This window comes from Bufo bufo, chromosome 1, assembly GCF_905171765.1.
Source record: "Bufo bufo chromosome 1, aBufBuf1.1, whole genome shotgun sequence".
Lineage (NCBI taxonomy): Eukaryota > Metazoa > Chordata > Amphibia > Anura > Bufonidae > Bufo > Bufo bufo.
Window position 1 is genome coordinate 196,423,189 of NC_053389.1, and position 14,707 is coordinate 196,437,895.

The following is a 14,707-nucleotide window of genomic DNA, read 5'->3' on the forward strand; positions in this document are numbered from 1 at the left end:
TTTGAGACAATGGCATACATAATAATGCAAGTGCATTCTGTTTTTTTGTCCCTGGCTGTGACGCTCTGCGCTGCGATTGGGCAGCGCTACAGCCAGGGGAGAAGGATACGCCCACAGAGAAAGGGTCCATTCACACATCCGTGTGTGTTTTGCGGATCCACGGATCCAAGGATCCGCAAAACACGGACACCGGCAATGTGAGTTCCGCATTTTGCGGACCGCACATCGCCGGCACTTAATAGAAAATGTCTAATCTTGTCCGCAATTGCGGACAAGAATAGGAAATTTTCTATTTTTTTCGGGATCGGAATTGCGTACCCAGAAGTGAAGGGTCCGCATTTCCAGATCCGGACAGCACATCGTGCGGCCCCATAGAAATGAATGGGTCCGCAATTCCGTTCCGCAAAATGCGGAACAGAATTGCGGACGTGTGAATAAAGCCAAAGACTGCGTCTCCTCCCCATTGCTCCGATGCTCAGTATTAGCATACTGAGCGCTAAATTTGTGGGGGGCCATATTGGGGCGCAGGAGCGCTATTTTAAAAGACAGGGCGGGGTGGCAGCACGGCTTACTTACTACAAACCAATGAAAGGTCCTCTATAAAGGATGCCTGGGGTGGATTTGAGACTTTTTTGCAACTTTTTAAAAAGTTGCACAGTGGCTCAGTGGTTAGCACTGGTGCCTTGCAGAGCTGGGTTCCTGGGACTAAATCTGACCAAGGACAACATCTGCATGGAGTTTGTATGTTCTCACTGTGTTTGCATGGGTGTCCTCTCACACTCCAAAGACGTACTGAGAATCTAGATTGTAAGCTCCATTGAGGACAGTGAATGATGATAATGTCTGTAAAAGGCCTCATGCACACGACCGTTCTGTTTTTTGCGGTCCGCAAATTGCGGATCCACAAAGCACGGAAGCCGCCCGCGTGCCTTCCGCAATTTGCGGAATGGAACAGGCGGCCCATTGTAGAAATGCCTATTCTTGTCCGCAAAACGGACAAGAATAGGACATGTTATATTTTTTTGGCGGGGCCATGGAACGGAGCAACGGATGAGGACAGCACACGGAGTGCTGTCCGCATCTTTTGCGGCCCCATTGAAGTGAATGGGTCCACATCCGAGCTGCAAAAACTGCGGCTCGGATACGGACCAGCACAACGGTCGTGTGCATAAGGCCAAGCGCTGATGAGTATGTGTATGTCAGCCCTGTATAAGTGAATAAAATAAACGTGTTACAAAAACTATCTACTCTGAATTTGTGACCACATTTTTCACTACTATTCTGTAGGTGGAGCTGGAAGGTGCACAGCATAAAAAGTCACGAAATGTTTTCCTACATGAACTTAAATAGCAGCAAAGCCCCTACTTACTACTTTTTGAAGACAGAATTTTGTAGTTCAGGGCTTGATAAATTCCCCCTTAGTAGTCTACACTGTAGAATGGTATCGTCTCTGTAAGGATATATTCAAATGCAATAGATTTGCTGCAGAAATTTCTGTGACTGAAAATCAATTCCATTCATCTGAATAGGGTTATTTTGGCAGGAAGCACCTGGATTTCTGCAGCCAGATAAATCTTCTGTGTTTGAGTATAGCAGATACACATAACAGAATGCTTTGCGAATACAGTCAGATATGGAGAGTAATCTGTTTGGTGTAACAAGTAGATGTCAAAGGTGAAATAACATGTGGTTTTTCAGTGGATGTAGAATTAGAAATCCCAAAACATTCTTCTGGACATTTATCATTTCTATATTATGAATTGATGTATCTTACATGTCAACACTGCCACCTAGTGGTAAATATGTTGACATGTACATAGTACAGCTCTTTGCTGGAATTTAACGAGAATGTGTCACCAACATTTATTTTCTGCCAGCTAAAATCAGATAGCAATATATATACAGTACGGACCAAAAGTTTGGACACACCTTCTCATTCAAAGAGTTTTCTTTATTTTCATGACTATGAAAATTGTAGATTCACACTGAAGACATCAAAACTATGAATTAACACATGTGGAATTATATACATAACAAACAAGTGTGAATCAATTGAAAATATGCCATATTCTAGGTTCTTCAAAGTAGCCACCTTTTGCTTTGATTACTGCTTTGCACACTCTTGGCATTCTCTTGATGAGCTTCAAGAGGTAGTCCCCTGAAATGGTTTTCACTTCAAAGGTGTGCCCTGTCAGGTTTAATAAGTGGGATTTCTTGCCTTATAAATGGGGTTGGGACCATCGGTTGCATTGAGGAGAAGTCAGGTGGATACACAGCTGATAGTCCTACTGAATAGACTGTTAGAATTGGTATTATGGCAAGAAAAAAGCAGCTAAGTAAAGAGAAACGAGTGGCCATCATTACTTTAGGAAATGAAGGTCAGTCAGTCAGCTGAAAATTTGGGAAAACGTTGAAAGTAAGGGCTATTTGACCATGAAGGAAAGTGATGGGGTGCTGCGCCAGATGACCTGGCCTCCACAGTCACCGGACCTGAACCCAATTGAGATGGTTTGGGGTGAGCTGGACCGCAGAGTGAAGGCAAAAGGGCCAACAAGTGCTAAGCATCTCTGGGAACTCCTTCAAGACTGTTGGAAGACCATTTCAGGGGACTACCTCTTGAAGCTCATCAAGAGAATGCCAAGAGTGTGCAAAGCAGTAATTAAAGCAAAAGGTGGCTACTTTGAAGAACCTAGAATATGACATATTTTCAGTTGTTTCACACTTGTTTGTTATGTATATAATTCCACATGTGTTAATTCATAGTTTTGATGCCTTCATAGTCATGAAAATAAAGAAAACTCTTTGAATGAGAAGGTGTGTCCAAACTTTTGGTCTGTACTGTATATATATATATATATATATATATACAGTACAGACCAAACGTTTGGACACACCTTCTCATTCAAAGAGTTTTCTTTATTTTCATGACTATGAAGGCATCAAAACTATGAATTAACACATGTGGAATTATATACAGTTGCAAGAAAAAGTATGTGAACCCTTTGGAATGATATGGATTTCTGCACAAATTGGTCATAAAATGTGATCTGATCTTCATCTAAGTCACAACAATAGACAATCACAGTCTGCTTAAACTAATAACACACAAAGAATTAAATGTTACCATGTTTTTATTGAACACACCATATAAACATTCACAGTGCAGGTGGAAAAAGTATGTGAACCCCTAGACTAATGACATCTCCAAGAGCTAATTGGAGTGAGGTGTCAGCCAACTGGAGTCCAATCAATGAGATGAGATTGGAGGTGTTGGTTACAGCTGCCCTGCTCTATAAAAAACACACACCAGTACTGGGTTTGCTTTTCACAAGAAGCATTGCCTGATGTGAATGATGCCTCGCACAAAAGAGCTCTCAGAAGACCTACGATTAAGAATTGTTGACTTGCATAAAGCTGGAAAGGGTTATAAAAGTATCTCCAAAAGCCTTGCTGTTCATCAGTCCACGGTAAGACAAATTGTCTATAAATGGAGAAAGTTCAGCACTGCTGCTACTCTCCCTAGGAGTGGCCGTCCTGTGAAGATGACTGCAAGAGCACAGCGCAGACTGCTCAATGAGGTGAAAAAGAATCCTAGAGTGTCAGCTAAAGACTTACAAAAGTCTCTGGCATACGCTAACATCCCTGTTAGCGAATCTACGATATGTAAAACACCAAACAAGAATGGATTTCATGGGAGGATATCACAGAGGAAGCCACTGCTGTCCAAAAAAAACATTGCTGCATGTTTACAGTTTGCACAAGAGCACCTGGATGTTCCACAGCAGTACTGGCAAAATATTCTGTGGACAGATGAAACCAAAGTTGAGTTGTTTGGAAGAAACACACAACACTATGTGTGAAGAAAAAGAGGCACAGCATTCAAAACCTTATCCCAACTGTGAAGTATGGTGGTTGGAGCATCATGGTTTGGGGCTGCTTTGCTGCGTCAGGGCCTGGACGGATTGCTATCATCAAAGGAAAAATGAATTCCCAAGTTTATCAAGACATTTTGCAGGAGAACTTAAGACCATCTGTCCACCAGCTGAAGCTCAACATAAGATGGGTGTTGCAACAGGACAACGACCCAAAGCATAGAAGTAAATCAACAACAGAATGGCTTAAACAGAAGAAAATACACCTTCGGGAGTGGCCCAGTCAGAGTCCTGACCTCAACCCGATTGAGATGCTGTGGCATGACCTCAAGAAAGTGATTCACACCAGACATCCCAAGAATATTGCTGAACTGAAACAGTTCTGTAAAGAGGAATGGTCAAGAATTACTCCTGACTGTTGTGCACGTCTGATCTGCAACTACAGGAAACGTTTGGTTGAAGTTATTGCTGCCAAAGGAGGTTCAACCAGTTATTAAATCCAAGGGTTCACATACTTTTTCCACCTGCACTGTGAATGTTTACATGGTGTGTTCAATAAAAACATGGTAACATTTAATTCTTTGTGTGTTATTAGTTTAAGCAGACTGTGATTGTCTATTGTTGTGACTTAGATGAAGATCAGATCACATTTTATGATCAATTTGTGCAGAAATCCATATCATTCCAAAGGGTTCACATACTTTTTCTTGCAACTGTACATAACAAACAAGTGTGAAACAACTGAAAATATGTCATATTCTAGGTTCTTCAAAGTAGCTACCTTTTGCTTTGATTACTGCTTTGCACACTCTTGGCATTCTCTTGATGAGCTTCAAGAGGTAGTCCCCTGAAATGGTCTTCCAACAGTCTTGAAGGAGTTCCCAGAGATGCTTAGCACTTGTTGGCCCTTTTGCCTTCACTCTGCGGTCCAGCTCATCCCAAACCATCTCGATTTGGTTCAGGTCCGGTGACTGTGGAGGCCAGGTCATCTGTTGCAGCACCCCATCACTCTCCTTCATGGTCAAATAGCCCTTACTTTCAAAGTTTTCCCAATTTTTCGGCTGACTGACTGACCTTCATTTCTTAAAGTAATGATGGTCACTCGTTTTTCTTTACTAGCTGCTTTTTTCTTGCCATAATACAAATTCTAACAGTCTATTCAGTAGGACTATCAGCTGTGTATCCACCTGACTTCTCCTCAATGCAACGGATGGTCCCAACCCCATTTATAAGGCAAGAAATCCCACTTATTAAACCTGACAGGGCACACCTGTGAAGTGAAAACCATTTCAGGGGACTACCTCTTGAAGCTCATCAAGAGAATGCCAAGAGTGTGCAAAGCAGTAATCAAAGCAAAAGGTGGCTACTTTGAAGAACCTAGAATATGACATATTTTCAGTTGTTTCACACTTGTTTGTTATGTATATAATTCCACATGTGTTAATTCATAGTTTTGATGCCTTCAGTGTGAATCTACAATTTTCATAGTCATGAAAATAAAGAAAACTCTTTGAATGAGAAGGTGTGTCTAAACTTTTGGTCTGTACTGTATATATATATTCCCTAATCTGCATGTTTCTTTATTATATCTCCTGAACATGATCATGGGGCAACTATCTTGCCTGCGCTGATGTTAAAGGAAACCTGTCACATTGAACATGATATCTGAGCTTAATTCCCAAAATGAGCAGGATTTAAATGAATGAAATACAAGTTATATTAAATTTCTCCCTTAAACTACATCAATCTGCTCAGCTCCTCCTACTCTATAACTACTGCATCTGAATAGTGGGTCCTGTGTTAAATATATACATCAAAAGTAGGGCAACACTCCTTTGCCAACTGTAAAGTGGGTGCCAGCAGTAACCCCTCAATTCTGGGTGGTAGACAAGTTACAAAAATCCACGGCACTCCTTAAAAGTGAAAAAATTTGCTATTTATTCACACATGTCATACAGCAACATATCGGTTCTCTGTCAGAACCTTTCTCAAGCCAAGAACGTTGCTGTATGACATGAGTGCCGTGGATTTTTGTAACTTGTCTTTCACCCAGAATTGAGGGGTTACCGCTGGCACCCACTTTACAGAGTGCCGTGGATTTTTGTAACATATATATATATATATATATACACTCACCTAAAGAATTATTAGGAACACCTGTTCTATTTCTCATTAATGCAATTATCTAGTCAACCAATCACATGGCAGTTGCTTCAATGCATTTAGGGGTGTGGTCCTGGTCAAGACAATCTCCCGAACTCCAAACTGAATGTCAGAATGGGAAAGAAAGGTGATTTAAGCAATTTTGAGCGTGGCATGTTTGTTGGTGCCAGACGGGCCGGTCTGAGTATTTCACAATCTGCTCAGTTACTGGGATTTTCACGCACAACCATTTCTAGGGTTTACAAAGAATGGTGTGAAAAGGGAAAAACATCCAGTATGCGGCAGTCCTGTGGGCAAAAATGCCTTGTGGATGCTAGAGGTCAGAGGAGAATGGGCCGACTAATTCAAGCTGATAGAAGAGCAACGTTGACTGAAATAACCACTCGTTACAACCGAGGTATGCACAAAGCATTTGTGAAGCCACAACACACACAACCTTGAGGCGGATGGGCTACAACAGCAGAAGACCCCACCGGGTACCACTCATCTCCACTACAAATAGGAAAAAGAGGCTACAATTAGCACAAGCTCACCAAAATTGGACTGTTGAAGACTGGAAAAATGTTGCCTGGTCTGATGAGTCTCGATTTCTGTTGAGACATTCAAATGGTAGAGTCCGAATTTGGTGTAAACAGAATGAGAACATGTATCCATCCTCTGATGGCTACTTCCAGCAGTATAATGCACCATGTCACAAAGCTCGAATCATTTCAAATTGGTTTCTTGAACATGACAATGAGATCACTGTACTAAAATGGCCCCCACAGTCACCAGATCTCAACCCAATCGAGCATCTTTGGGATGTGGTGGAACGGGAGCTTCGTGCCCTGGATGTGCATCCCTCAAATCTCCATCAACTGCAAGATGCTATCCTATCAATATGGGCCAATATTTCTAAAGAATGCTATCAGCACCTTGTTGAATCAATGCCACGTAGAATTAAGGCAGTTCTGAAGGCAAAAGGGGGTCCAACACCGTATTAGTATGGTGTTCCTAATAATTCTTTAGGTGAGTGTATATATGAGAGAAAGAGAGAGAGAGAGAGGTTATATCTGTCATTGTAATGCTGCCTGTAATGATAAGCAGATAACTGAAGAAAAGTGATTTGTACAAACTAAAAAAGTGGCGCCTATTATTAGGTTAACTGCCCAGTGTGAAATAATTTAATATATTAAGTGGCATGGTGTGCCTCAGATGGCACAAGTTGGGGACAGAAATGACATATCTGTGAAAACCTTTAAATTTTAATTTTGCACCATTCCATGCTCATTCATGCGCCCAAAAACAATTCCAGCAAAATTTGCCCTCCATATGCTAAATGGCACTCCTTCCTTTCTTAGCCTTGCACTGTGCAATACAGCAGTTTATGACCACATATGCTTAATGAATTATGGTGTGCTTTTCCTCCTGTTACCCCTAGTAAAAATGAAAAAAAAGGGGCTAAAACAACATTTTATTTGTAGAATTTACATTTTTAATTTTTACAGCATCTACAGTCTCTAAATTCTATGAAACACCCTGTGCCCACCAGGCTGTGAGGGAGCAGGGCTTGCAGCTCCCGCACAGCCCGTCTCTCCGATGCTGATGGAAGACAGATGTCCCTTAGCGACGCTCATTTGAAAGAGCGCAGCTAAGGGACATTTCAGCCCCAGTTTTCTACCACAATTTTTTTTTTCCCTAAATAAAGTATATTACAAAAATGTTCCCTGTCACTGTCTCTATACATTAGCAAAAAAAAATAATATTTAAAATCATATGGTAGTTACTCTTTAAGATAAATATGATAACGATTATTATAAGAACCATAATTTTATATTTATTAAGCAGAAGAAATTTTATTGAAATAAAAAAAAAACACAGGTGGTCTCCAATCAAAGTGCAGAAACATTTCTGAGATGATCAAGAGAAATGGGAAGCCCCAAGAACTAAATTTCAAGTATTCATAGCAAAGGGCCTGAATACTTCTGCCCATTCAAGATTTTAGTTTTTCCTTTTCAATAAATTAGCAAAGATTTTGAACATTCTGTTTTCACTGTCCCTTTTTGGGAAATTGAGTGCAGAATGATGGGGAAAATCTTGAATTTGTTTTTATTTTAGCACAAGGCCGCAACATAACAAAATGTGAAAAAAGTGAAATGGTCTGAAGACTTTCTGAATACATGGCAGTTCAATTATTACAAAGCTTTCAGCCTGTAGATACCACTAGGGGGTGCTTTGTCCATCAGAGTTTATACACTTACCATTGTCTGCAACAGAAGCTGTAATCATCCCTTTGCACTAGCCTAGTGGTTTTCACTTTGAGAACAGAAGAAAGAGCTTGCATCGGGCCCTTCCGCCCACCTGGTCCCCATAGCAGTCCCACGGTCTGAATCCAGTGAAGGTTTGCCGATGATAAACACATGATAATACACAACATATTGAAAACTAAAATGATAATATAATGGAGAGTGAGATAGATAGATAGATAGATAGATAGATAGATAGATAGATAGATAGATAGATAGATAGATAGATAGATATTAGAAAGAGAGGACCCCTAAGTCCTGAGGCTCTGGTGGTACCTTGGCAAATGCCTCATTTGATTTCGGTATTTTCTAGCCATGGTAGCCTAATAAAGTGGTAGGTGTACATCTTCTATTTCAGAGCTATGCTCTGCCTCTTCTGGCGGCCAGCCGATTGAAAAGCCCTACAGTCAGACCCCCTGAACCAGAAATTTTAGTTTGAAGAGTCTGGAATAACAAACTCTATACCATGATGATTGGCACATACTATATCCCTGATTATTATTGAATGTAGATTGTTTTATTTTGCATACTTCAAACAGCATTTAACCGGAATATTGTATATTTCTTAGTTTTGAGTGTTGGAGAAGGAGGATTCTGGGAAGGAAACGCCAGAGGACGCACCGGATGGTTCCCTTCAGACTGCGTGGAGGAAATTCCCACAAAACCCCAGGAAGGAAAACAAGGTACAACAGTGACAAGTTCTTGTCAGCCTTTTGTTCCTAATGTTATTTATTGGAAATGATTAGAGATGAGCAAGGTTTGGTAAAATTTGATTCGACCGCTTCGCTGAATTTTACAAAAAAGTCAGCTTTGTGATGAATTACTTAGTCACGAAGAGCAATTCTTTGTAAGTAGTGGGTGCACTCATATCATCTGATAAAAGCAGATCAGTAATGAATCCTTCTGAAGATGTCATGTCTGAATTGGACAGTCAATTCATGATAATGGCAGGACTGATGTCAGTTGCTATGGGTTACTATAGCAAACCTAAACATAAGGACACTCATGTCATATGATAAACGTAGATCAGCAATGAATCCTTCTGAGGATGTCATGTCTGAATCGGACATTCAATTCATGATAATGGCAGGACTGATGTCAGTTGCTATGGGTTACTATTGAAAACCTAAACATAAGGACACTCATGTCATATGATAAAAGCAGATCAGCAATGAATCCTCCTGAAGATGTCATATCTGAATTGGACATTCAGTCCATGAGAATGGTAGGACTGATGTCGGTTGCTATGGGTTACTACAACTAACCAACATACAATGGCACCTCTGTCATCTGATCAAAACAGATCAGCATCAAATCCTTTTGAGAATCGAATCATTGTGGATCAATGTCTGAATGGGTTATTCAGTCCATGGGATTGGGAGGACTGATGCCAAACTGTGTCGATGAAAAACTATAACACTTTGCTATATAGAGATTACCTGCCTGGGGACGCGGCTATTGATCCCCATGACAACAAGCACTCCCACAGGGTGTAACCACTGGACTTGGAGTTAAGCAAGGGGCGGTCTGGGGCGGTAAGCATCCGTACCATGTGACCTCCCCTGCTATCATGTGATGTATGACGCCGTTGGTGGGTGTGATCTTCCTAGGTGCACACCCCCTCGCTCATTGGACAATGGGCTGTGAGGGGGTGGTACTAGAGGAATAAAAATAATTCATTATTCAAGATACGCTGCCTCTAACAAACAAATGTAGAGCTGCCACTGCACAGAGCGCTGCAAAGAATTTATTTCCCTGACGAGCGACTAAATTTGGCGAAACGCGTCCAGCGGCTGGGGGTCGCCCTTGCAAGGGCGAGTGCTCCGACTACAGCCTGTCAGCAATTCCACTATCTAGATTAGTAGAGTAGGGACAGACAGGACTTGCAAGATAGTGAGCCTAGCACTCCAGGTGATGTTTCCCCCTGCAAACAATAAGACAAGGCAACTAGGTCTGATAAGAACCAGTAGTTCTTCTCCTCCAAAATAAGGAACTGTTATTTAGATTTTAGAATGCCTCAATTCATTTTAATGATAAGATAAAGTAAAAGTTATGTTTTATTTTTTCTACCAAGGTCATATTTAGCCTTTCACACCAGAAATTACTGAGGCGAATTTTAGGTCACAATTGACCTTTCAATTATTGTGCGACTCTATCTTAAAGCGAACCTTTCACCTGGATTTCACTTAATAAACTATCAAAAGTACCTTATAGATCATCCTCATTGTGTTAGCACACGGTCTTGTCCCGCTTTTCTGTCATGTATATGCATGAAAAAATCACCTTATAAAGTACTCTTCTCCAGCTCCACAAGTCACGTTAGAAGTCAAGGGGGTAGCCCTTCCCTCACTCCAGGCTGTAACTCCCCTGCCCTAACCCCGCCTCTATGCAGTCTAATTGACACCCGGCTCAGTCGCCGGGACCGCGCTTGTACAGGCGGCGCATGCGCCGTCGGACTCAAGCGCGATCCTGTAACTGAATCGCGCGTGAGGAAGAGAAGACAGGCAGGCACCGGGGACGACGCATGCGCGATTCAGTTACAGGATCGCGCTTGAGTCCGACGGAGCATGCGCCGCCTGTACAAGCGCGGTCCCGGCGACTGAGCCGGGTGTCAATTAGACTGCATAGAGGCGGGGTTAGGGCAGGGGAGTTACAGCCTGGAGTGAGGGAAGGGCTACCCCCTTGACTTCTACCGTGACTTGTGGAGCTGGAGAAGAGTACTTTATAAAGCGATTTTTCCATGCATATACATGACAGAAAAGCGGGACAAGACCGTGTGCTAACACAATGAGGATGATCTATAAGGTACTTTTGATAGTTTATTAAGTGAAATCCAGGTGAAAGGTTCGCTTTAAATCAATTTGCTACCACGAAGCACGAAGAAATCCGGCTTCGCATGGACTTCGATTCGCTCAGCACCAAAAAAGATCCATGTGATTTTGTTTTATTGTATTGTTTGTTTGTTTTTTAACACATTTTAACACAACTTAAGTTTTTTCAGCCTGATAGATGAGAAGTTCTGAGTAGGAAAGGATGATGTACACTAATTAGCAAAAGGGTAACAATGTTTTGAACTTTTGACTTTCAGGCTCTTTATTTTACCATCCACTACAGCTTTGAACCTAAAACTACTATCATTTTATAGACAATCATCTTGGCTATCTCATACATAAATTGGACTTGCAAATATTTAGCATATGCATGGGCGTAACTATCTATAGCGGCAGACTAGGCGACTGCCATGGGGCCCAGGGCAAGAGGGGGCCCAGTAAGAGGGGGCCCAGATGTAGTTGTGATTATCTCCTCTTCTGCTGGAGGTGAAAACTTGGTCAGGAGTCAGGACTCTACCCTCTAAAGCAGGGGTGGGGAACCTTTTTGCTGCCGAGGGCCTTTTGGATATTTGTAACATCGTTCGGGGTCCATACAAAATTCTCAACTTAAAAATTTAATGGCTATATTTGGTCAAACATATAAGTGACTTAGGGGTAAGTTACAGAAATTGTGCTTCAATTAAAAAAATCTAGAGCGCTGTATTTTTGCAGCACATAATAGCGCCTGCACTATATATTACAAATAGTACAGGCGCCATTTTGACCACACATAGCAGTCTAATATTTAAGTTGAGAATGTTATATATTTAGTTCTTTATTTCTTTATTTGGCATTAATGGCAGCCAAGCTCATCCTAGAGCGGTCCAGAAATGGGGTTCACCCAGCTTTTACTCTCCCTGCCACTGTCCCTGCCTCTTTCTTCGCAACTGTCCCTACCTTTCTCAGCATTATATCTGCCCCCCACATCCATCAGCCTCAAATCAGCCTCCTATCAGACCCTCCAGCCTACATCAGCCTCAGATCAGACCTTCATCAGACCCTCCCCAGCCTTAGATCAGACCCCCATCAAACCCCCAGCCTCAGATCAGCCCACATCAGATCCCCCAGCCTCAGTTCAGACCCCCCAGCCTCAGATAAGTCCACAATAGGCCCCCAGCCTCAGATCAGAACCATATCAGAACCCCAGCCTCCGATCAGCCCCCATCAGACCCCCCAGCCTCAGATCAGACCCCACCAGCCTAAGATAAGACCCCTAATAGGCCCACCAGCCTCAGATCAGACCCAACCAGCCTCAGATCAGACCCCACCATCCTCAGATCAGCCCCAATCAAACCTCAGATCAGACATTTAAAATAACGGGAAAAAAAAACTTACCTCTCCAGCTCTGGACGGCGCTGCCTCTTGGCAGATTCACTTATCCTCCTTGGTCTTCTTCCTGCCGCGCTGTACTGTGACCTGACAGCACACAGCTGTACCTGTCAGGACGCAGCGTGGGGCCGGAAGAAGACCAGTGAAGTTGAGTACAGCTAGCAATGCGCTGTTGTCACCATCCTGTGCCTCCCGCATGCTAATGACTACAGCATTTTCTGTCAGTGGGTCGGGGGCCACATGAAATGGTCCAGTGGGACACATACGGCCGCGGGACGGAGGTTCCCAACCTCTGCGCTAAAGGAACAGCTTTTAGCAAATGAAGCAGTGGAAAAATGGCCCAAGGTTCATTGAAAAGGGTTTAGGCAGGAACTGTTTTGCTTCTAAAATTCAACATCTAAATTTTTTTTATTTTGTTAGTTTTTAGTAAATCCCCCTTTGGCTTTCAACACTGCCTGAATCCTTCTGGGCATGCTCTCGTTCAGATTCAAGCAAGTCTCGACCAAAATCTGTTCTCAGGTCTCTTCTACATGTTCCCAATTTTGGTGCCTACTCGTCGACTCAGTTGGGTATGAATACAGCCTTTTTTTTCAACTCTACCTACAAGTGTTCGATTGGGTTGAGATCTGGGTACTTTGGGTGCCAATGCAGCACCTCCTACTTTATTGTCCCATTTCTTTGCCAATCGCATTATTGTCCTGCTAGAACACTATGTCGTCTTTTTCATACACATAGTACTCGAATATATGAAGTATCTTGTCTTGTAGGATACTCACATATAGCTCAGTATTGAGACCACCATCAATCCTGGTCAAGTATCCAATGCCTTTGGCTTCCCCCACAGAACTTGACAATTCCTTCAATTTTTGCCTGACAATTTGCAATGTATTCATTCCCATAAGATTTTATTCCCTACACAGGACGTTGCCCCTTTTAGTGCCCCCAAAGAGTATAAGTCCACCGCAAAGTTTGATGCCCCTTTTAGTGGCCCCCACACAATATGAGTCCCCCACACAGTGTGATCCCCTTTTAAGTACCCCCACACATTATCATGCCCCAATTACTGCCCCCACATGGAGTAATGCCTCCATAGTAGAAGCTGAATATTCACCTTCTACAAATTTCCGTGACCAATGGATTATAGCCAGTCTTCTCTGTTCTTCCATCTGGACTGTCTGTACCTACAGTAGGTGCATCAGGCTCAATTACATTATTGTATTGTGCCTGCATGAGCTGAACTACCTGCAGCAGGGGAATGGTCCTTTAAGGACATTTAGGATTGTATTTACTGTATATAGCTGTTTAAAATGGTAGCTCAGTGGTCAGAATTGTTGATTTGCAGCTTTGTGCCCCATATTTGAATATGACCAAGAACAACATTTGCATGGAGATTGTTTGTTCTCCATGCGTACTGGCCTGCACGGGGGGCGTGAGGAGATGGAGAGGATGGGAATAGTGGTGATGGTGATGAGGATGGTTGTAGTCCTCATGGTGGATAACCCTGTCCCGGCACTCTCCCAGGTCAAGCATCCAATGCTGGAAGTGGCACACCCTAGATTTTGGGGTCTCCTGCCTGGTGGTGGCTGGGGTGTCCTTGGTGTTAGATAAGCAGCAGGGTGCAAGGCAGGAGAACAGGGACCCATGTCGGATATGGAGACTAATTACCAGGCTAACTTAGTTATAGTAAAATATAGTCTCTCTTTTACTGGAGTGGATGATAGGAGCCACAGTGCAAATCCAGACAGTATGCACAGTTCTGAAATACAGTCAGGTCCATAAATATTGGGACATCGACACAATTCTACTAACATTTGTGGCTCTATACACCACCACAATTGATTTGAAATGATACGAACAAGATGTGATTTAACTGCAGACTGTCAGCTTTAATTTGAGGGTATTTACATCCAAGTCAGGTGAACGGTCTAGGAATTACAACAGTTTGCATATGTGCCTCCACTTGTTAAGGGTCCAAAAGTAATGGGACAGAATAATAATCATAAATCAAACTTTCACTATTTAATACTTGGTTGCAAATCCTTTGCAGTCAATTACAGCCTGAAGTCTGGAACGCATAGACATCACCAGACGCTGGGTTTCATCCCTGGTGATGCTCTGCCAGGCCTCTACTGCAACTGTCTTCAGTTCCTGCTTGTTCTTGGGGCATTTTCCCTTCAGTTTTGTCTTC

The 14,707-nt window shown here is 42.5% G+C and overlaps 1 protein-coding gene across 1 annotated transcript in view; it reads left to right on the forward strand.

Annotated features, from left to right (window-relative positions):
- Window positions 1–14,707, forward strand: part of SHANK1 (SH3 and multiple ankyrin repeat domains 1) — a 553,037-nt gene that overhangs the window by 245,395 nt on the left and 292,935 nt on the right. Inside the window, exon 12 of the mRNA XM_040430330.1 lies at window positions 8,890–9,003. Coding sequence (XP_040286264.1) covers window positions 8,890–9,003 — 114 coding nt within the window. The remainder of the gene's footprint in view (window positions 1–8,889; window positions 9,004–14,707) is intronic.